Consider the following 23,262-nt stretch of genomic DNA (forward strand, 5'->3'; position numbering starts at 1 on the left):
TCTCAATGAAAATCAAAGATGGGCATGGATCCACAATGAAGTTGAAAGAGTGAGCACCGAGCAACAAAGGCAAGGTGTTGAAATCACCGGACTAAGAAACGATGTTCAAAGGGGAAACCGTTTAACTTAAGAAAATAATGAGATGCTCCGCCGGATGATGCACCACCTACAACTCCAAGGTCCTCCTTACGGACCTCAATAAATTGTGAGCTTTCCTCTTCCTCCTTTCCTTTCTCTCTTCACTCTCTCCTACTCTTCTTCTACTCCTTCTTTCTTCTTTCTTCTTCTTCTTCTTCTCTTTTAATTACTTTTTCTTTTGAATCATTGAGGACAATGCTTCCCCTAAGTGTGGGGGGGGGGGGGGGGGGGGGGGCTAATAAAGTGTCTAGAGTCGTAGTGTTCCCAAACTCCCTTGAACTTTATTCTTTTGTTTTGTTTTTATAGCAAGAGGCATGACTAGTAGCTTGTTTTTAATGTAAATATGGCATAATTTTTTTTGTTTTGTCTCTTCTTTAGGTTGCTTCTTGTACATAAAAGTAGTTTCTTGTGTTTCTTATGTTCTTGCTATACCCATATCATGTTTTATTGTGAAAATCTCCAATGAGGAAAGCACCCGGTTGCAATCTTTGAGCAAGTGTATGAATAGGTATTTTAAGGAACACGTTCTATCTTTAGTGTTAACTTAGACCCTTTAAAGTCTTAAGAGTAAAAGTAGTATAAGTTTGTGTGGGAAAAATCAATGTTCTTAATTGTTATATTCTTAATTGTTAAAGTTATAATGGGGCGGGAGAATGGCACCAACATGTGGGGGAAAGGACAATTATATCCTAACTTCCTAATTGTGGTGGTGACTCCCTAATTTGAACTTAAAGTGAAACTAATTCATCAATGCTAGGGGGAAAGGACAATTACATCCGAGAAGACTTCCTACGCGGAGATGAAATAAAAGAAAATTTTGCATCACTACTTAGGGTGATTTTGAATCTAGGGGGAAAGGACAATTACATCCGAGAAGACTTCCTACGAGGATAGATAGCCCCTAAGCATCTGCAGACCCTTGTGCTTAATTGTTAAATTTAATTCAATCTTAACTTAAATTCCCATCACTCTTATATGAAATGAAGAAAGGACTTTTCTCGGTTACTTTAGCACTAAGGATAGAACCTATTTCTCATAATATATGTCTTATACAGGAGCAAGAAAAGGGTTGGACTGCACACACACACTCACTTGAGACTTGATGTTGGGTACAATAGTTCATGAGAAGTATTTGAAATTGTAATTAGTGTACTTGAAGCAAAGCCTTTCTTTTGAGACATTTGTTCTTAATATTGCCATAATCAAATCTTTTGTTGCTGCTATGTTTGCTGCCTTTTGCTTGAGGACAAGCAAAGATTCAAGTGTGGGGGAGTTTGATGAGTCATAGATAGTCTTATTTATTGCCTTATTTAGTTTAGTTTTATTTTAGATTTGATTTTATTTTATTTCATTTTATTTTAGTTTAGAATATTTTACTTCAAATTGTGTTTTATTTTATTTTAGGAATAAATATATGGTGGAAGGTGCCTTGGAGCAAAAGAAAGAGGACTGGAACAAATACAGCACAAGAATACGAAGATACGGGACAAAAATATGTTCCCCCAAAGTCAGAAGCTTGGCACGGCCCGTGCCAACATGTGGCACGGCCGTGCCCGTCCCAGAATCCACTTTTGCTGCTTTTCTTCAAGCCCAAGTTACCCTGTTGCGGCTTTACTGTTTTACCCTTTTAGTTGCTTAGTTTCTAAGTCGATTGTAAAGCTATAAATGGAGTAGTTCTCCACCATAAACAATCATCCTTTACTTTGTTTATTTCAATTGCTATTTTAATAAAAGTCTTTATTTTCCCTTTTACTTTCTTTGCAATTTACTTTACTGTTATTTTCTCTCTTCTTCTTCCCCCATGTCTACGATGAACATGAGTGAGTAGACTTCTTCGTCTTGGGATTGTTGGGGAGTCTAATGACTCAATCCTAAACAAAACATGCCTAAACCCTAATTTCTATGTAACCCTAATTTCTAATCTAGATTCACCGTCTTAATGTGGATTAACAATTATCAAACTGTGGAAGCGAAAGCGGAGGGTTTGATAATCGTTAATCCATCATCCCAAACATCAATTCATAAAGCGAGAGCGGAGTCTTGATGTTGGAACAAGTGAACCTAGACAATAATTGCAAAACAGTGAAATAGTCTTTGCAATTATTGAGACAAAGAGTAGTTTCAATCCTCTATGCATCTTCTAGTAATCATGTCAGCGAAATAGGCTTGGTTACTAGAAGTAAACTCTCACTGGACTTTCACCGGAAAGGTGAGGGGCTAAGGGAAACCGGTCTTTAGAAATTAGTGTGTAAATCATGAAATTAGATGTTTAGGTTTTGTCTAGTGAAGGATTAGTTATTATGATGAACCAATGATCCTAAGGCCCTTAATTATTATTGTTTTTACCTTCAGCAATCAAACTCTCTTTTATTAACTTTCTCTCCTCTAATCATTCACTAAAAGTTAATTAAGTTGAACAACTCCCTAGCGGAACGATAACTCTACTTACTACTATTACTTCGATAGGCCGTGCACTTGCGGTTTGGCCCTATCAAGTTTGATGAGTCATAGATAGTCTTATTTATTGCCTTATTTAGTTTAGTTTTATTTTAGATTTGATTTTATTTTATTACATTTTATTTTAGTTTAGAATATTTTACTTGAAATTGTGTTTTATTTTATTTTAGGAATAAATATGTGGTGGAAGGTGCCTTGGAGCAAAAGAAAGAGGACTGGAACAAATACAGCACAAGAATACGAAGATACGGGACACAAATATGTTCCCCCAAAGTCAGAAGCGTGGCACGGCCCGTGCCAACATGTGGCACGGCCGTGCCCGTCCCAGAATCCACTTTTGCTGCTTTTCTTCAAGCCCAAGTTACCCTGTTGCGGCTTTACTGTTTTACCCTTTTAGTTGCTTAGTTTCTAGGTCGATTGTAAAGCTATAAATAGAGTAGCTCTCCACCATAAACAATCATCCTTTACTTTGTTTATTTCAATTGCTATTTTAATAAAAGTCTTTATTTTCCCTTTTACTTTCTTTGCAATTTACTTTACTGTTATTTTCTCTCTTCTTCTTCCCCCATGTCTACGATGAACATGAGTGAGTAGACTTCTTCGTCTTGGGATTGTTGGGGAGTCTAATGACTCAATCCTAAACAAAACATGCCTAAACCCTAATTTCTATGTAACCCTAATTTCTAATCTAGATTCACCGTCTTAACGTGGATTAACAATTATCAAACTGTGGAAGCGAAAGCGGAGGGTTTGATAATCGTTAATCCATCATCCCAGACATCAATTCATAAAGCGAGAGCGGAGTCTTGATGTTGGAACAAGTGAACCTAGACAATAATTGCAAAACAGTGAAATAGTCTTTGCAATTATTGAGACAAAGAGTAGTTTCAATCCTCTATGCATCTTCTAGTAATCATGTGAGCGAAATAGGCTTGGTTACTAGAAGTAAACTCTCACCGGACTTTCACCAGAAAGGTGAGGGGCTAAGGGAAACCGGTCTTTAGAAATTAGTGTGTAAATCATGAAATTAGATGTTTAGGTTTTGTCTAGTGAAGGATTAGTTATTATGACGAACCAATGATCCTAAGGCCCTTTATTATTATTGTTTTTACCTTCAGCAATCAAACTCTCTTTTATTAACTTTCTCTCCTCTAATCATTCACTAAAAGTTAATTAAGTTGAACAACTCCCTAGCGGAACGATACTCTACTTACTACTATTACTTCGATAGGCCGTGCACTTGCGGTTTGGCCCTATCAAGTTTTTGGCGCCGTTGCCGGGGATCGAACCCGGGTCACCCGCGTGACAGGCGGTAATACTTACCACTATACTACAAAAACTTGATAGGGCCAAACCGCAAGTGCACGGCCTATCGAAGTAATAGTAGTAAGTAGAGTATCGTTCCGCTAGGGAGTTGTTTAACTTAATTAACTTTTAGTGAATGATTAGAGGAGAGAAAGTTAATAAAAGAGAGTTTGATTGCTGAAGGTAAAAACAATAATAATAAAGGGCCTTAGGATCATTGGTTCATCATAATAACTAATCCTTCACTAGACAAAACCTAAACATCTAATTTCGTGATTTACACACTAATTTCTAAAGACCGGTTTCCCTTAGCCCCTCACCTTTCCGGTGAAAGTCCGGTGAGAGTTTACTTCTAGTAACCAAGCCTATTTCGCTGACATGATTACTAGAAGATGCATAGAGGATTGAAACTACTCTTTGTCTCAATAATTGCAAAGACTATTTCACTGTTTTGCAATTATTGTCTAGGTTCACTTGTTCCAACATCAAGACTCCACTCTCGCTTTATGAATTGATGTTTGGGATGATGGATTAACGATTATCAAACCCTCTGCTTTCGCTTCCACAGTTTTATAATTGTTAATCCACGTTAAGACGTTAAGATGATGGATTAATTGATAATTGTTAATCTACATTAAAAACAAGCTACTAGTCATGCCTCTTGCTATAAAAACAAAACAAAAGAATAAAGTTCAAGGGAGTTTGGGAACACTACGACTCTAGACACTTTATTAGCCCCCCCCCCCCCCCCCCCCCCCCACACTTAGGGGAAGCATTGTCCTCAATGATTCAAAAGAAAAAGAAATTAAAAGAGAAGAAGAAGAAGAAGAAGAAAGAAGAAAGAAGGAGTAGAAGAAGAGTGGGAGAGAGTGAAGAGAGAAAGGAAAGGAGGAAGAGGAAAGCTCACAATTTATTGAGGTCCGTAAGGAGGACCTTGGAGTTGTAGGTGGTGCATCATCCGACGGAGCATCTCATTATTTTCTTAATGTATTACTTGTTCCCAAAGTTTCTCACTTATTAGTTGTGAATTTTCTCTATAAATAGAGAGCTCACACAATGCATTCTACACACCGAAAATTCACAGTTGATGCTTCCTGTGCTTTTCTTCTCTTCTTCCTCCTTTGACTTGTGTTGACGAGTCCTTCTTCCTTTCTTCTACTCCTAATAATTTCAAAACCCATCAAAAGTTGAACATAAAGAGTTGTTGGAAACTTGTCAAAGTTATGACACTTGCTGTTTGGTTTGTATCATGAAGGAAAATATATGAAATTTACTGAAATAAGATAAAGGTAAAGATATAAAAATTGCTATAAATGGAATTTTGGAGATTTTATTTTAAACCACAATGAATAAGAATCCGTATGTACAACATTTATATGATGATTGGTCTTTGAAAATGTATATGATTTGCATGATGAAAACTACATTTGCTAGACGAAAACATATATATTTCACCAATTTATTACTTTTATTTACCAAATGCTTGTAACATGTTTTGAAAAGCAAATGGTTGCAACTAACACTATGTTCTTGAAACTTAATTTCAAAATACATGTTGATTGGACTCTTGTTGGCACATGGAAATGAATGTTGTACACATGAATTCTTTTTCACTGTGGTTTCAAAACAAATCTCCAAAATTCCATTTATAGCAATTTTAATATTTTTACCTTTTTCTTATTTTAGAAAATTTCAGATATTTCCCTTCATGATACAAACTAAACAGCAAGTGTCATAGCTTTTGCAAGTTTGCAACAACTCTTTATGTTCTATATTTGATGGGTTTTGACATTATTGCCCTAATCTCACCTACTTTCATGCAATATGGTCCCTTTGTTTTCATTGTTCATGACCCCACATATTGAAATGACACTTACACGCTTTCCTTCTCTCTCAAATCAGTAAAATTTATAATGGTATTTTCGTCCATTTAAGTTAGCCTTCATAAAGTTGCTATATAGTCTATTGTTTCTTTTATATGTGGTAAATGAAATAGATCAAAGGAAAAGAAAGTTCTAGCAAGCTAGGGTTTTGTTTTAAGAGATGGGCCGTGGGAAGATTGAGTGGGAAGATTTAAATTAAGAAGATTCAAAACAAAACCACAAGGCAATTGACATTTTCAAAAAGAAGAACTGGATTGTTGAAGAAGACTCGTGAGCTTTCTATACTATGTGAAGCTCAAATTGGACTCATCATTTTCTTAAGCACGGGAAAACTGTCTCAGTATTGCTCTGATTCCACTAGGTATATATATTTACCCTTCATTTTGTTTTTTATTTTTCTCTTAGATCCCTAGAATTGTAAAGTTGTTTGATTTATGTGATGTAAACACATTTTTAGAGGAGAATCGCAGCTTACTTGTATATCTACCTTTCAACATTTCATTTTATATTTTTCTCTTTGATATCTTGCTTTGTAAAATTATTTCAGATCAAGCACTAAAATATATTAGATTGCATACTAAAATATTTCAGATTGTGTTCCAAAATATTCTATATTGTGTTAAAAAATATTTTAGCATAACTTAAGGACTAAGAAAGCACTTTCAAGTAATAATTTTATTAATTATTTAATTTATCATTTCCAAATAATAAAATACATAAATATATTTTTTTCATTTAGTTCTTTTTTTTCACTTAATTATGCACCTCCTTAGAGGTACACCCCCACTATATAAACACTACTAACGTGTGGGATCCGGCCGATGTGGGACTTCCACTTTTTTCAATTCACACTATACTATTTTACAAGTAAGCTGCGATTCTCCTCTACAAATTAGTTTACATCACACAAATCAAACAACTTTACAATTCTAGGGATCTAAGAGAAAATATAAAACAAAATTAAGGGTAAATACATATACCTAGTGGAATCAGAGCAATACTGAGAGAGCTTTCTGGTGCTTGACAAAATGATGATTCCAATTATAGCTTCACAAGCTCGCGAGTGTTCTTCAACAATCCAATTCTTCTTTTTGAAAATGTCAATTGCCTGGTGGTGTTGTTTTGAATCTTCTGAATCTCAATCTTCCCACGTCCCATCTCCAAGGAACAAAACCCTATTTTGCTAGAACTTTCTTTTCCTTTGATCTATTTCATTTACCACATATATAAAGAAAGAAACAAACAAAAACTTATTGAGAATACACAAAGTTAAACAATAGACTATATATCAACTTTATAAAGGCTAACTTAAAAGACGAAAATGACATTCTAATTTTTCATAATTTGAGTGAGAAGGAAAGGGTGTAAGTGTCATTTCAAGTTAATAATAAAATCAATATTATGCAGGTTCGAGGAAGATGATATGTAGGTTCATGAACAATGAAAACAAAGGGACCATATTGCATGAAAGTAGGTGAGATGAGGGCAATAATGTCAAAACCCGTCAAATTTTGAATAGAAATAGTTGTTGCAAACTTTGATGCAAACTTTGATGGGAACATTTGATGGGATTTGACATTATTGCCCTCGTCTCACCTACTACCTCAAATTTGCTTTTAAGATTTCTCTTCTTACCTTTAGTAATTTTTCATATAAGTTTTTGTAAATACAGTTTATCTTTAGAGTCCGTCTCCATCTTCTTATTCTTCTTCTTCTTCTTAAAGTTTCTTCTTAATTAAGAAAGTCTACATGAACAATCAAAACGATTAATTTGTTAATTAAAACACCTACAATGAAAAACAATATGAAAAAAAACAGAGTGAGAGAACCATTCCAACTCCAACCCCAAAACTGATGAGGATTTGAATTATTTATTTCCAAAAACTTTTTTCGTAACTAATCAAAAGCTTCGTCAGCTTTGGCGTTGGAGCATGAATAGTTCTCTTCACTCTATTTTTTCTTCCTGTTTTTCATCATAGGAGTTTAAATTCACAAATTAAATGTTATTATTTTTCTTGCACACATACTTGCTTAAGAAGATGATGAAGGTAAGGCTGGATTTTGAGAGATATATATAATTAGTTATATGTTTGTATCTCCCTTTCTAACATCTAACTTCTGCGAGAATTGAGGAAGAATATATTTTTAAGATCATTCTGCTTATATGAAAAAAGGGATTATGGTCATAAATTAGTAAAGGGACTGGACTCTTAAGACCATTCTTAATTCCCAAGAGACATTATATCTATAATGGTATACGGTCTTCAGAACACTCTTAATTTCGAAGGGAAAAAAAATGAGATGAAGGGAAGAAATTTTTTTCAAGACAAGTCAAAATGGGAGAAAGAAGAAAAGGGTTAATTTCATGGACCAAAAAAAAAAAAGGAGATGAAGGGAAGAATGTCTCGTGAACACAAGTCAAAGAAGGAGAGAAAAGAAAAAGATTCGAAGTTTCAGAATACCTTTCACAACTAATATATGAGAATCTTTGGGAACAAGTAATTCACATATTAGATCTAGTTCAAAAATATGTCAAATTCAGTCCCAAATATTTCATATTGAGTACAAAAATATACTATTGAGTTCCAAAATATATGTCTAATCACGTATGAAATTATTAGATTGCATACCAAAATATATCAGGATGTGTTCCAAAATATTGTAACAAAATTTGGCAACTATGAAAAAACTTTCTAATGACTAAATTAATTATTTTATTCTTGTCAAAAAAAAATTAATTATTTTATTTAAAATTTCAAAATAATAAAATATATATCAATATATATTTTTTGAATAATTTAAGGGTTAAATAAGTTTTTAATCCCTACAAAATCATGAGTTTTTAAGGTTAGTCCCTACAAAATTTTAATGGTAATTTTAGTCCTCCAAAATTTTTTAGTTTGTAAAAATAGTCTCTATTTTGAAAACATTTTACAAAAATAGGATAGTTTTAGTCCTCCAAAATAGTCCCTATACAAATTAAATAGGGACTAAAAGTGAATAAAAAATTTCAGGGAGGGATTAAAAACATATTAAATCCATAATTTAATCTCGACAAATTTCCACTGAATTTATTATTAATTCTGAAAGGAACAAATTGGAACAATAAAAATAGAATTTGAGGTCTTTTAGAAAAAATTTCTCAAATTTGTTTTGTTCTTTGAGCATATTTGAAAATGAGTGAAGACATATTCTGGTCACGGGGCCAAGTCATCGACAAAAAAAGACCAATTTTTGTTTTATTTTTTTCTTCAAAATGTGGGTCAAATTTATCCCTTAAAATATACACACAAGTTAGCGTAGTAAAAAAAGAGGTTAGACGGGCATGGTAGTGCCCTTCCTACCGCTAGTTTGTTATAAAAGATGTGCTCCCAATTTACTCAGTAACTCGGGATTTTTTTTTTTTTGATTTTCCAGAAATTTTGGTTCATCAAACATTATTGCTTATGTGACTCATGGAATTTTTCAAAATAAATCATGGGGATGCTTCGGTCATGATAAATAAATTCATATGATATATTAATAAATTAATAACAATAATTCATCAACTTATTAATACAAAGTAAATAAAAATGTTAACATGTGATTGGAATAAAAATTTAGATTGATTATCATATTGGTCGCAATCTATTATGAAACCAATTTGTGTTAAAGATACTCAATCTTATAGGTGAGTCTAGGAATTCTGCCTCAAAATTCCAAGGACCGACCTCAGTTCCACATTCGTATAGGTGAGTCTATCAAAGGTACTCCTGTAACTATGGACCCCACTCATCCTATAGTATAGATCTCATTAAGAGTTTCTATTACCTCATCCTTCTTCTGCTGTAGGATCATGATTTATTAATCCTTAACGTAGCATGTTCTATCACTTCATGACTTGTTATTACCCATTGCACCTAAGTCTTGGGATCTCCAATCATGTAGGTCGGGTTACCATCACTCAACGAGCTATATGTATTAGTCCCAGCCTACTGGATGTATCTTGGACTTTCTCTCTATTTAGTCCTTTCGTCAAAGGATCCTCTAAGTTTTCATTAATATGTGCAAAATTAACTCTAACCGCTCCATCAGAGATACTCTCTCTAATCGTGCTGTGTTTCCGATTTATATGTTGTCTCTTTCCATTATAATAACGATTCTTAATCTTTGCAATAATCGCGGTACTATCACAATGAACTAACACAGCTGGTAACAATTTCTGCCATAAAGGGATCTCAGCTAGCAAGTATCTTATCCAACTTGTTTCTTCACTAGCAGTAACTAGTGTAACGCCCTATTTCTATTAAAGTGATAAAACACGGGAATATAACAAATATTTAAGAAATAGACGCTATGTCTCATTTAAACAACAACCAACATGCATATATAATAATATCTCAACAGTCACAGCGGAATATAATTCATACATCTCCAAAAATATATATGTCATGGTCAAATAACATCAACATAAAATTCTCCAAATCTCAACAATGAGTACATCTCCAAAATAAAATATTCAGACAAAACTAGGACACCGACTCAACCTAATCAGAGCCCTAGACTACAACGCCAAGTGATAACGGAGGCTAGCTCCCTCTATCCAAACATCCACCAAGCAACTCACCAAGCGACTAATCCTGCACAGCGTCTACCCATCCATACAGACAGGTAGGCGGTCGAAACCACTGGGGGTAAGCATTACATTAATCATAATCAACATATGAAAACATAAGCATTCAAGGATTTAAGCATATCATATAAACATAAACATCCCTCCCAAAATACTAGCATCATATGATTATTACCCCCCATTACTTGCATCTCAAGCTATCACATTATCACCATAGCATAACATGCATAATCAATCTCTAAACAAGTCATCGACATAAGCTCGTCATTTGTCAACATCAATCAATGAAAATAATACTCACCTCATTACTCATCTAGCATGCTTAACTCAACAAGTACAATCCATCATTTCAAAGTTATAAGCAAGCAATCATCATCATCAAAGAAAATCACTGTAACAGCCCGATTTTTCGCTAGTTTTATTTTATTAATTATTTATGTGTGTTGTGTGTGCTATTATGTGATTATTTGCTTTTGTGTGTATTTTTGGTTGGGAATTGTAGTATTCGGTGAAAAAGGGTATTTTAGTCATTTTGGTCTTAGGGGCATTTTGGTCATTTTGAGAGTAGGGGTAATTTTGTAATTTTGGATGAGAATTATTTTAGTGCTTAGTAAGAGTATTATTTTACCAAGTTACTAGAGAGAGTGTAGTAATCATTTTATTTACCGGTAAGTGACCGTTAGTGTTGTAATTTACCGTTAAGTGAGTAGTGACATTTTGGGTGTTAGAATAGAAATGGGTTAGGCCCATTAAGGTTTGAGAGATAAGCCCAATTGAATAGAGCACATATATAAACTCTAGTTGTTAGTGAAAATTAGGTTTCACAACATTTCACATTTCATTTCATTTGGGAAGAGAAGAGATAGAAGCTTGAGAGTAGAACAAGATCAAGGGCTAGAGCTAGAGGAGGGGATTCATCATATATCTAGGAGCTAAATTGAGGCTTGAATTAAAGATTATTGGTGTTAGAGGTAAGGGGGTTAGGCTTTAATCATAATCCTTTAGTTTAATTCTACCCTAATTCTTTGCATAATTGTGGTTAAGTGCTTAATTTGATTTTGGTTGTAGAATATCGTGCTTAATTTTGTTGATATGATTATATGCATGAATTGAATGTCAATTGTGTTGTTGTTGTTGAATTTGTATGTCAAAATGGGTAGAATGAACATGATATGTTTTTGTATGAAATTGATGATGAATGAAGTTGTGGTTGTTGAATTGTTGATGAATTCATGTTCAAATGTTGTTGTTGTTGTTTTAACATGTGTTGTTGATGAATTGATGCAATGGGTATCATTGAAATGATGAATTATGATGAAATTTGTTGTTGTTGTTCAAATTGGTGAAATTTGTGTCAAGTTGTTCATGTGAAGGACCCATATGAAATTTTGATATATGAGGTTGTTGACTGAGTTTTTGATGTTTTTGGATGAATTGGAATTGGTAGAATTTCTGTTTTCATATTGTGATTGTGTTAGTCGAGTTGTTTGGGAGAAAACGGGTTTTTCGTGTGAAATGTCGGTGTTTAAGCGGTTTTGCAAAGAAAATGATTATGTGAGGTTTGGGAGAAATGATTTTTGGATGGTTGAAACTTGAATTTATCTGTATATTATGATAGAGCTAAGTGTCAGGAGCGTATAGGCGAAAACGGCATCGAAAACGGAGTAACGGTTTGATTTTTATGCGCGAAAACGTGAAGGTTAAAAAAATCTGCTACTGTTCAGAAGCGCTACTGTTCAGAAGCATCGTTCAGAAGCGCTACTGTTCAGAAGCGAACCAGTTCAGAAGCGAACCAGTTCAGAAGCGATCCTGATCAGAAGCTGATCCTGATCAGTAGCTGACCCAGATCAGAAGCTGATCCTGATCAGAAGCTGATCCAGATCAGAAGCTGATCCAGATCAGAAGCCAGCACTCCTGTTCTGTGTTCTTGCGTCTTTTTCTCACATTTCTGTTTTGATTTGGCTTTTGACGTAAACATGAAATTTATAGATAATTTTGTTAGCTTTCCAGAGGCTTTGGTTCGACTTGCAAATGATTTTTGGTTTGTGAGTTATGAGGAAAATACTCCAAGGTGGTCTTAGGAAAATTTTACGAAAAATCCGCATAACTATTTCTAAGTCGACCCAAACCTTATGGATTGTTTCCAAACTTCAAAATTGGGTTTTATGAGTTCAATTAAGGTGTTTAATACTATCTAATCTATGAGGTGATGGATCTAACTTGTTTTGCTTTGAAAATGAAAAATTTTGGGAAAAAGTGAAAAGTGAGACGAACTTTGGGTTTTTCTTGAATTCGTTGTTTTTGGCCGATGAAATACTTATGTATCCTCTACTGCACCTATAAGTGACTTGTGAGAATACATGACATAGGCAATTGAGCTTGTAGGATTGGTTTTGGTTCATAACTTCTATTATTTTTTTAAATGGTGACTTTGGAGACGAACTTGGTAGAAATGAATCTTGAAGGACTAAAGTCTTATGAATTTTTTGTGAATGGTCACATATGATTAAATAATTGTGTTTGAATGATTGTGGAAGGTTGAGAATGATGCTTATCATAAATTGTTGTGTTATTCCATTTTACTTGATTTATGTGATGTAAATGGAAACGAATTGTAAATTGATGATGATGAATGTTGATGAACCTTATGTGAGCTATGATTGTTGAATGTATGGGCATGATTCTTGATAATGCAATGTTGTTGAGTTGTTGAAATGTAAAAGGAGGTGTACTTTTACATTGTTTTGATAGTTGTTATGTTGGAGTTGTGCATTATCGAGTCATTGCTATATGTCCATGCATCATATCATGTTGTTGTTGTTGTTGAAATGTAAAAGGAGGTGTACTCTTACTTGGATGTTTTTGTTGCATCCATTGTTGTTGATTTGGTACCACATGCATATATGTGTCAAGTCTAGGCGCATTGCATAAATTGAATTGTCAGATGGTTGTTTTGAGATTGTTAATGATGGGTGGTAAGTGTGTACTTGTATTGCTTGTATGATTGAATGATTGATGTTGAACATGCATGCAAATACTTGTGAACTCTTTTACAATTATACATCTGTCTATTATAAGTTGATAATGATTAATGTAATGCTTACCCCCAGTGGTTTCGACCGCCTACCTGTCTGTATGGATGGGTAGACGTTGTGCAGGACTAGACGCTTGATGAGTTTGCTTGTGGGATGTTTGGACGACGGGAGCTTTCTCCGTTGTCATGTCGGTGTAGTAGTATCTAGGCTCTGATTAGGATTAGCGTCTGGTTGTTGTTTGGATTCTGTTGTTATGTTGTTGCTATTGTCCACTTGTCGGACTTGGAGTATTTTCATTTGAGGATTTATTGACCATGGCATGTATATGTTGAAGTTTATGATTTGAATTCCGCTGTGATCGTTGAGATATTATATATATGCATGATATTGTTGGGTTTGTTTTGAGACGTAGCATCTATTTCTAGAATATTTCTGATGTATTCGCGCGTTTTACCGCTTAATAGAAATAGGGTGTTACAAGTTGGTATTAGAGCCGTGGTCAGTCTTGTCTAGACTAGTAGATTAGTGTTTGTTGAATTGCCCTGTTAGTATGCGAATGGTAATGAGTTACCTTCAGTACTTGTTCTTGTGTTGTTGTGCTGTTGTTCTTATCTGTTGGTTGGTTTTGTGTAGAAGTAAGATGGCTGGTGGTAGAGATGATGGAGCGATTGCGCAGGCTTTGGCCTCGATGGCTCAGGTGTTGGCTCAGGCTAACGAGCGGGCGGCGGTTGGTCATCGTGATCCTGGAGAGGCTGAGGAGCGAAGGCTTGATCGTTTCTTGCGAAACAGTCCGCCGACGTTCAAGGGTAGGTATGACCCGGATGGAGCTCAGACATGGATGCAAGCCATGGAGAGGATCTTTCGTGCTATGGTGACTAGTGAGGACCAGAAGGTCAGGATGGCTACTCATATGCTTGCAGAAGAAGCTGAGTATTGGTGGACCAATGCTAAGGGGAGGCTTGAGGCTGGTGGAGCTGTGACTTGGGCTAGGTTCAAGACTGAGTTTTTGAGGAAGTACTTTCCTGAGGATTTGAGGACTAAGAAGGAAGTAGAATTCTTGAACTTGAAGCAGGAGAACCGTTCAGTGGCTGAGTATGCGGCAAAGTTTGAGGAACTTTCGAGGTTTTGTCCGTACATCAATGCGGAGGATGCTATGGTTTCCAAGTGTGTGAAGTTCGAGAGCGGCTTGAGGCCCGACATCTACCAGTATATGTGTGTTCAGGAGATCCGTGATTTTGACACTTTGGTGCATAAGTGTCGCATGTTTGATGATGCTGGAAGAGCTAAGGTTAATCACTACAAGGCTCAGAATGAGAAGAAAGGAAAGGGGCATGGATTTGGGAAGCCGTATAACAAAGACAAAGGCAAGAAGAGAGAAGGTGGTGGAGGTTCTAAGGTGAATGTTGCTGAGGTGAGGTGCTTCAAGTGTGGCACTTTGGGTCATTTTGCTAATGATTGCAAGAAAGGTGATAGTTGTTACAAGTGTGGAAAGGCGGGTCACAAGGCTTATGATTGTACTTATGTGGAGAAGGAGATCACTTGCTACAATTGTGGTGAGAAGGGGCATATCAGCACCAAGTGTACCAAACCGAAGAAGGTTGCGGGCAAGGTGTTTGCATTGAATGCAGAAGAGGTGGAGCATCCAGATAATCTCATCTGAGGTATGTGTTTTATCAATAGTACTCCTTTGATTGCAATTATTGATACTGGTGCTACTCATTCTTTTATCGCGGCTAGTTGTGTTGAGCGTTTGGGTTTGGTTGTGACTCCGTTGTCTCGAGGGATGGTTATCGATACCCCGGCTAGTGGATCGGTGACTACTTCTTTAGTGTGTGCTAAGTGTCCAGTTAGTTTTGGCAACGTTGATTTTGAGTTGGATCTTGTGTGTCTTCCGTTGAAGCATATGGACGTTATTTTTGGTATGGATTGGATGTTGACTTTTGGTGTTAACATTAATTGTTTGACCAAGAGTGTAACGTTTTCTAAGTCGGTAGCTGAGGAAGGTAGAAGGTTCTTGACCGCGGAGCAAGTGAAGAAGTCTTTGGATGGTGAAGCTTGTGTATTCATGATGTTTGCTTCCTTGAAGGAGAGTAGTGAGAAAGGAGTTGGTGATTTGCCGGTAGTGCAAGAGTTTCCAGAAGTTTTTCCGGACGACATTACCGAGTTACCGTCGGAGAGGGAAGTTGAGTTTGCAATTGACTTGGTACCGGGAACGAGTCCTATTTCGATTGCGCCGTATCAGATGTCTGCATTAGAGTTGGGTGAGTTGAAGAAGCAGTTGGAAGAGTTACTTGAGAAGCAGTTTATCAGGCCAAGCGTTTCGCCGTGGGGAGCTCCTGTGTTGTTGGTTAAGAAGAAAGACGGAAGCATGAGGTTGTGTGTGGATTATCGGCAGGTTAACAAGGTGACAATCAAGAATCGGTATCCGCTTCCGAGAATTGTTGACTTGATGGATCAGTTGGTTGGTGCGAAAGTGTTCAGCAAAATTGATTTGAGATCAGGATATCATCAGATTAGAGTGAAGGCGGAAGATATATCCAAAACTGCGTTCAGAACGAGGTATGGACACTATGAGTATTCTGTGATGCCATTTGGAGTATCTAATGCGCCAAGTGTCTTCATGCAGTACATGAATAGAATATTTCATCCTTTTCTGGATCGTTTTGTGGTGGTGTTTATAGATGATATTTTGGTGTATTCTAAGTCCGAAGAAGAGCATGCCGAGCATTTGAGGATGGTGTTGGGAGTTTTGAAGGAGAAGAAGTTGTTTGCTAAGTTGTCAAAGTGTGAGTTTTGGTTGCGGGAAGTGAGTTTCCTTGGTCATGTGATTTCTAAAGGTGGCATTGCGGTGGATCCGTCGAAGGTTGATGCAGTGTTGCAATGGGAATCACCTAAGTCTGTTTTTGAAGTTAGAAGCTTTCTTGGATTGGCAGGTTATTATCGGAGGTTCATTGAAGGATTCTCTAAGTTGGCGTCGCCATTGACGCAGTTGACTCGGAAAGGACAAGCTTATGTTTGGGATGCTAAGTGTGAGAAGAGTTTACAAGAGTTGAAGAAGAGGTTGACATCGGCTCCGGTGTTGATTTTGCCGAATCCTAAGGAATCGTTTGTTGTGTATTATGATGCTTCTAAGATGGGTCTTGGTGGTGTGCTTATGCAGAATCGTCAGGTGGTGGCTTATGCTTCAAGGCAGTTGAAAGTGCATGAGAAGAATTATCCGACTCATGATTTGGAATTGGCGGCCGTTGTGTATGTGTTGAAAATTTGGAGGCATTATCTGTATGGTTCTAAGTTTGAAGTATTTGTTTGACCAGAAGGAGTTGAATATGAGGCAGAGGAGATGGTTGGAGTATCTTAAAGATTTTGATTTCCAGTTGAGCTATCATCCTGGAAAGGCCAATGTTGTTGCTGATGCTTTGAGTAGGAAGTCGTTGCATATGTCTGCTTTGATGGTAAAAGAGTTGGAGTTGATTGAGCAGTTCTGAGATTTGAGTTTGGTTAGTGAATTGACACCGGATGGTGTGAGGTTGGGAATGTTGAAGTTGACAAGTAATATTTTGGAAGAGATTAAGGACGGTCAGAAGGAAGATTTGGAACTTGTAGATCGTGTGGTGTTGGTTAATCAAGGTAAGGGTGGAGACTTCAGATTGGGTGAGAACGGTGTTTTGATGTTTCGTGATCGTGTTTGTGTACCGAGAGTTCTTGAGCTTAAGAGGCAGATTTTGGAAGAAGGTCACAGAAGTAGTTTGAGTATTCATCCAGGAGCGACTAAGATGTATCAGGATTTGAAGAGGTTGTTTTGGTGGCCTGGAATGAAGAAAGAGATCGCAGAGTTTGTGTATGCTTGTTTGGTGTGTCAGAAGTCTAAGATTGAACATCAGAAGCCGTCAGGTTTGATGCGACCGTTGTTTGTGCCAGAGTGGAAGTGGGATAGTATATCAATGGACTTTGTTGGAGCGTTGCCGAAGACTGTTAAGGGTTTTGATTCGATTTGGGTGATTGTTGATCGGTTGACGAAGTCGGTACATTTTATTCCTATTAAGACCGGTATGTCTGTGGCTAAGTTGGCTGAGGTCTACATTGAGCAGATTGTTAGATTGCACGGTGTTCCTTCTAGTATTGTGTCGGATCGGGATCCGAGGTTTACTTCTAAGTTTTGGGAGAGTTTGCAAGATGATTTGGGAACTAAGTTGAGGTTGAGTTCTGCGTATCATCCCCAGACTGATGGTCAGACGAAGAGGACTATTCAGAGTTTGGAAGATTTGTTGAGAGCTTGTGTGTTGGAGAAAGGTGTCAGTTGGATTGAATGTTTACCGTTGATTGAGTTCACTTACAACAACAGTTTTCATTCTAGTATCGGAATGGCACCATTTGAGGCTTTGTATGGTCGGAGGTGTAGAACTCCTTTGTGTTGGTATGAGTCAGGAGAAAGTGCCTTGTTAGGTCCGGAAGTTGTGCAAGAGACGACCAAGAAGGTTAAGATGATTCAAGAGAAGATGAGAGCGTCTCAGAGTAGGCAGAAGAGTTAGCATGATAAGAGGAGGAAAGACCTTGAGTTTCAGGTTGGAGATCATGTGTTTTTGAGAGTGAATCCTGTAACTGGTGTTGGACGTGCTTTGAAGTGTCGGAAGTTGACTCCTCGTTTTGTTGGACCTTTTGAGATTGTTGAGAAGGTTGGGGTTGTAGCGTATCGGATTGCGTTACCGCCATCTTTGTCGAATCTTCATGATGTGTTTCATGTGTCTCAGTTGAGGAAGTATGTGTATGATGCGTCTCATGTGATTCAAGTGGATGATTTGGAAGTAAGGGATAATTTGACCGTTGAGACTTGGCCGGTTAGGATTGAAGATCGTGAAGTGAAGCGTTTGCGTGGCAAGGATGTCGTTTTGGTTAAGGTGATTTGGGTTGGACCAACCGGTGAGAGTGCCACTTGGGAATCGGAGAGTAGGATGAGGGTTGCGTACCCGGAGTTGTTTCCTTCAGGTAATTTTCGAGGGCGAAAATTCTTTTTAGTGGGAGAGAGTTGTAACAGCCCGATTTTTCGCTAGTTTTATTTTATTAATTATTTATGTGTGTTGTGTGTGCTATTATGTGATTATTTGCTTTTGTGTGTATTTTTGGTTGGGAATTGTAGTATTCGGTGAAAAAGGGTATTTTAGTCATTTTGGTCTTAGGGGCATTTTGGTCATTTTGAGAGTAGGGGTAATTTTGTAATTTTGGATGAGAATTATTTTAGTGCTTAGTAAGAGTATTATTTTACCAAGTTACTAGAGAGAGTGTAGTAATCATTTTATTTACCGGTAAGTGACCGTTAGTGTTGTAATTTACCGTTAAGTGAGTAGTGACATTTTGGGTGTTAGAATAGAAATGGGTTAGGCCCATTAAGGTTTGAGAGATAAGCCCAATTGAATAGAGCACATATATAAACTCTAGTTGTTAGTGAAAATTAGGTTTCACAACATTTCACATTTCATTTCATTTGGGAAGAGAAGAGATAGAAGCTTGAGAGTAGAACAAGATCAAGGGCTAGAGCTAGAGGAGGGGATTCATCATATATCTAGGAGCTAAATTGAGGCTTGAATTAAAGATTATTGGTGTTAGAGGTAAGGGGGTTAGGCTTTAATCATAATCCTTTAGTTTAATTCTACCCTAATTCTTTGCATAATTGTGGTTAAGTGCTTAATTTGATTTTGGTTGTAGAATATCGTGCTTAATTTTGTTGATATGATTATATGCATGAATTGAATGTCAATTGTGTTGTTGTTGTTGAATTTGTATGTCAAAATGGGTAGAATGAACATGATATGTTTTTGTATGAAATTGATGATGAATGAAGTTGTGGTTGTTGAATTGTTGATGAATTCATGTTCAAATGTTGTTGTTGTTGTTTTAACATGTGTTGTTGATGAATTGATGCAATGGGTATCATTGAAATGATGAATTATGATGAAATTTGTTGTTGTTGTTCAAATTGGTGAAATTTGTGTCAAGTTGTTCATGTGAAGGACCCATATGAAATTTTGATATATGAGGTTGTTGACTGAGTTTTTGATGTTTTTGGATGAATTGGAATTGGTAGAATTTCTGTTTTCATATTGTGATTGTGTTAGTCGAGTTGTTTGGGAGAAAACGGGTTTTTCGTGTGAAATGTCGGTGTTTAAGCGGTTTTGCAAAGAAAATGATTATGTGAGGTTTGGGAGAAATGATTTTGGGATGGTTGAAACTTGAATTTATCTGTATATTATGATAGAGCTAAGTGTCAGGAGCGTATAGGCGAAAACGGCATCGAAAACGGAGTAACGGTTTGATTTTTATGCGCGAAAACGTGAAGGTTAAAAAAATCTGCTACTGTTCAGAAGCGCTACTGTTCAGAAGCATCGTTCAGAAGCGCTACTGTTCAGAAGCGAACCAGTTCAGAAGCGAACCAGTTCAGAAGCGATCCTGATCAGAAGCTGATCCTGATCAGAAGCTGACCCAGATCAGAAGCTGATCCTGATCAGAAGCTGATCCAGATCAGAAGCTGATCCAGATCAGAAGCCAGCACTCCTGTTCTGTGTTCTTGCGTCTTTTTCTCACATTTCTGTTTTGATTTGGCTTTTGACGTAAACATGAAAGTTGTAGATAATTTTGTTAGCTTTCCAGAGGCTTTGGTTTGACTTGCAAATGATTTTTGGTTTGTGAGTTATGAGGAAAATACTCCAAGGTGGTCTTAGGAAAATTTTACGAAAAATCCGCATAACTATTTCTAAGTCGACCCAAACCTTATGGATTGTTTCCAAACTTCAAACTTGGGTTTTATGAGTTCAATTAAGGTGTTTAATACTATCTAATCTATGAGGTGATGGATCTAACTTGTTTTGCTTTGAAAATGGAAAATTTTGGGAAAAAGTGAAAAGTGAGACGAACTTTGGGTTTTTCTTGAATTCGTTGTTTTTGGCCGATGAAATACTTATGTATCCTCTACTGCACCTATAAGTGACTTGTGAGAATACATGACATAGGCAATTGAGCTTGTAGGATTGGTTTTGGTTCATAACTTCTATTATTTTTTTAAATGGTGACTTTGGAGACGAACTTGGTAGAAATGAATCTTGAAGGACTAAAGTCTTATGAATTTTTTGTGAATGGTCACATATGATTAAATAATTGTGTTTGAATGATTGTGGAAGGTTGAGAATGATGCTTATCATAAATTGTTGTGTTATTCCATTTTACTTGATTTATGTGATGTAAATGGAAACGAATTGTAAATTGATGATGATGAATGTTGATGAACCTTATGTGAGCTATGATTGTTGAATGTATGGGCATGATTCTTGATAATGCAATGTTGTTGAGTTGTTGAAATGTAAAAGGAGGTGTACTTTTACATTGTTTTGATAGTTGTTATGTTGGAGTTGTGCATTATCGAGTCATTGCTATATGTCCATGCATCATATCATGTTGTTGTTGTTGTTGAAATGTAAAAGGAGGTGTACTTTTACATAGTAAGAGGAGGTGTACTCTTACTTGGATGTTTTTGTTGCATCCATTGTTGTTGATTTGGTACCACATGCATATATGTGTCAAGTCTAGGCGCATTGCATAAATTGAATTGTCAGATGGTTGTTTTGAGATTGTTAATGATGGGTGGTAAGTGTGTACTTGTATTGCTTGTATGATTGAATGATTGATGTTGAACATGCATGCAAATACTTGTGAACTCTTTTACAATTATACATCTGTCTATTATAGTTTGATAATGATTAATGTAATGCTTACCCCCAGTGGTTTCGACCGCCTACCTGTCTGTATGGATGGGTAGACGTTGTGCAGGACTAGACGCTTGATGAGTTTGCTTGTGGGATGTTTGGACGACGGGAGCTTTCTCCGTTGTCATGTCGGTGTAGTAGTATCTAGGCTCTGATTAGGATTAGCGTCTGATTGTTGTTTGGATTCTGTTGTTATGTTGTTGCTATTGTCCACTTGTCGGACTTGAAGTATTTTCATTTGAGGATTTATTGACCATGGCATGTATATGTAGAAGTTTATGATTTGAATTCCGCTGTGATCGTTGAGATATTATATATATGCATGATATTGTTGGGTTTGTTTTGAGACGTAGCATCTATTTCTAGAATATTTCTGATGTATTCGCGCGTTTTACCGCTTAATAGAAATAGGGGTGTTACAATCACCACATAAAAATCTCACCTCATCATTATTACTAAAATAATTATCATCAATTGATTCACCAAGTGTATAAGCACAAATAGGCAAGACATGCAATTAGAGCATAGATCATTTATTCACAACCATCAACAAAATCCACTAATGCACATATACACCAATCCATATAATCACAACATTCTCCAAATTTCACCAATATACAATTCACCAAGTCACATATTCAAATATGACACGACTCATCGACTAATCAAATGCATGCAATGTTCTAGACTCTTCTAGATGCATGTGGTACCAAACTCCTCCAAGGTCGTCACCTTATGATGCAACAAAAACATCATTATCAACGGCTATAATCAACGGCAAAATGGATACAAGTATCCGGTCAACGGCAATATGGATATAACATCCGACACGACATATGATGCATGAACATATGACTCAATCCATAATGCATATGTTCACAACAATTCAACGGCTATAATCAACGACTATATGTATATACACGTATTCATCACCAATCACATCGAAACTAGCATGTATAAACTCACCACCAACAATCAACGTCATTTTCATATAATGATTCAATAACATAATTCATCATCATGATTTAGCATATATGCATTCACCAATAATATCACCATCAATTAACATATATGCAAGTAATCAATGTAACACCCTATTTCTAATAAGCGGTAAAACGCGCGAATATACAAATATATTCTAGAAATAGATGCTACGTCTTCGAATTCAAACATACATGCATAAAGATCATTAACATAGGAGCGGAACATACATATAATTCCTAAACATCTTCAAATCTCAACATAATACAAATATATTCTCCAAATCTCAATTAACAAGTACCATCTCAACTCCAAAATACATAGTCAAATAAAACAACGTGCAAGAACTACCCTAGATCAGAGCCCTAATCTAGACACTTGCATATAAAGAGGAACTCCACTCCTCGGCATCATCAACCAAACAAACTAAGCATCCTGCACTCCATCTACCCGTCCATACAGAAAGGTAGGTGGTAAACCACTGAGTGTTAGCATTACATCATCATAATCCAAATAAGTTTAACAAGAACATTGGAAATGAAAGATAAATTCAAGAATGATGCATAACAAATTATACATGTACTCATAAGTAATCACAACATTCCTATCACTCCAAAGCAATGATATCATCATTCCAAGTTCACAACAACAAGTATATCATACACATATCACCATTCGACCATGTCAATTATCAATTAACAAATTCAATCATCATGTACAACTCAAATACATTTCAATTCACCAACAATGTATGTAATGGCTCTAGACTCATCTAGATGCATGTGGTACCAAATCACCTCAAGGTCGTCACCTCCGATGCAACAAAAACATCGTAATCACCTCAATTGGATATAAAATCCACCACCATCAGTCATGAATGCATGAACATATGACTCAACTACAATGCATATGTTCACACAAACAATTCACCTCAACATCACCAATACTTGTATATATGCAATTAACAACAATTCACCACCACATAACATATATACAATTGCCAATAACATCCACAACACAAGCAACATATAGTTGTCACACAAATATACACCACCAATCATCTTCATATAAGTTATATCAAATATCCATAAAGGATTCAC

The 23,262-nt window shown here is 36.3% G+C and overlaps 1 protein-coding gene across 1 annotated transcript; it reads left to right on the plus strand.

Moving 5' to 3' along the window:
- The first annotated feature begins 13,633 nt into the window (after positions 1–13,633).
- On the plus strand, positions 13,634–15,090 carry LOC146922039 (uncharacterized). Its single transcript, XM_085711440.1, has one exon. It carries the CDS (start codon positions 13,981–13,983, stop codon positions 15,088–15,090), a length of 1,110 nt encoding a protein of 369 aa, XP_085567566.1. The 5' UTR covers positions 13,634–13,980.
- Positions 15,091–23,262: the final 8,172 nt, after the last annotated feature.

The sequence above is a fragment of the Medicago sativa genome, chromosome 5 (genome assembly GCF_051527215.1).
Source record: "Medicago sativa cultivar Bolivia chromosome 5, Bolivia_mono, whole genome shotgun sequence".
Classification (NCBI taxonomy): Eukaryota; Viridiplantae; Streptophyta; class Magnoliopsida; order Fabales; family Fabaceae; genus Medicago; species Medicago sativa.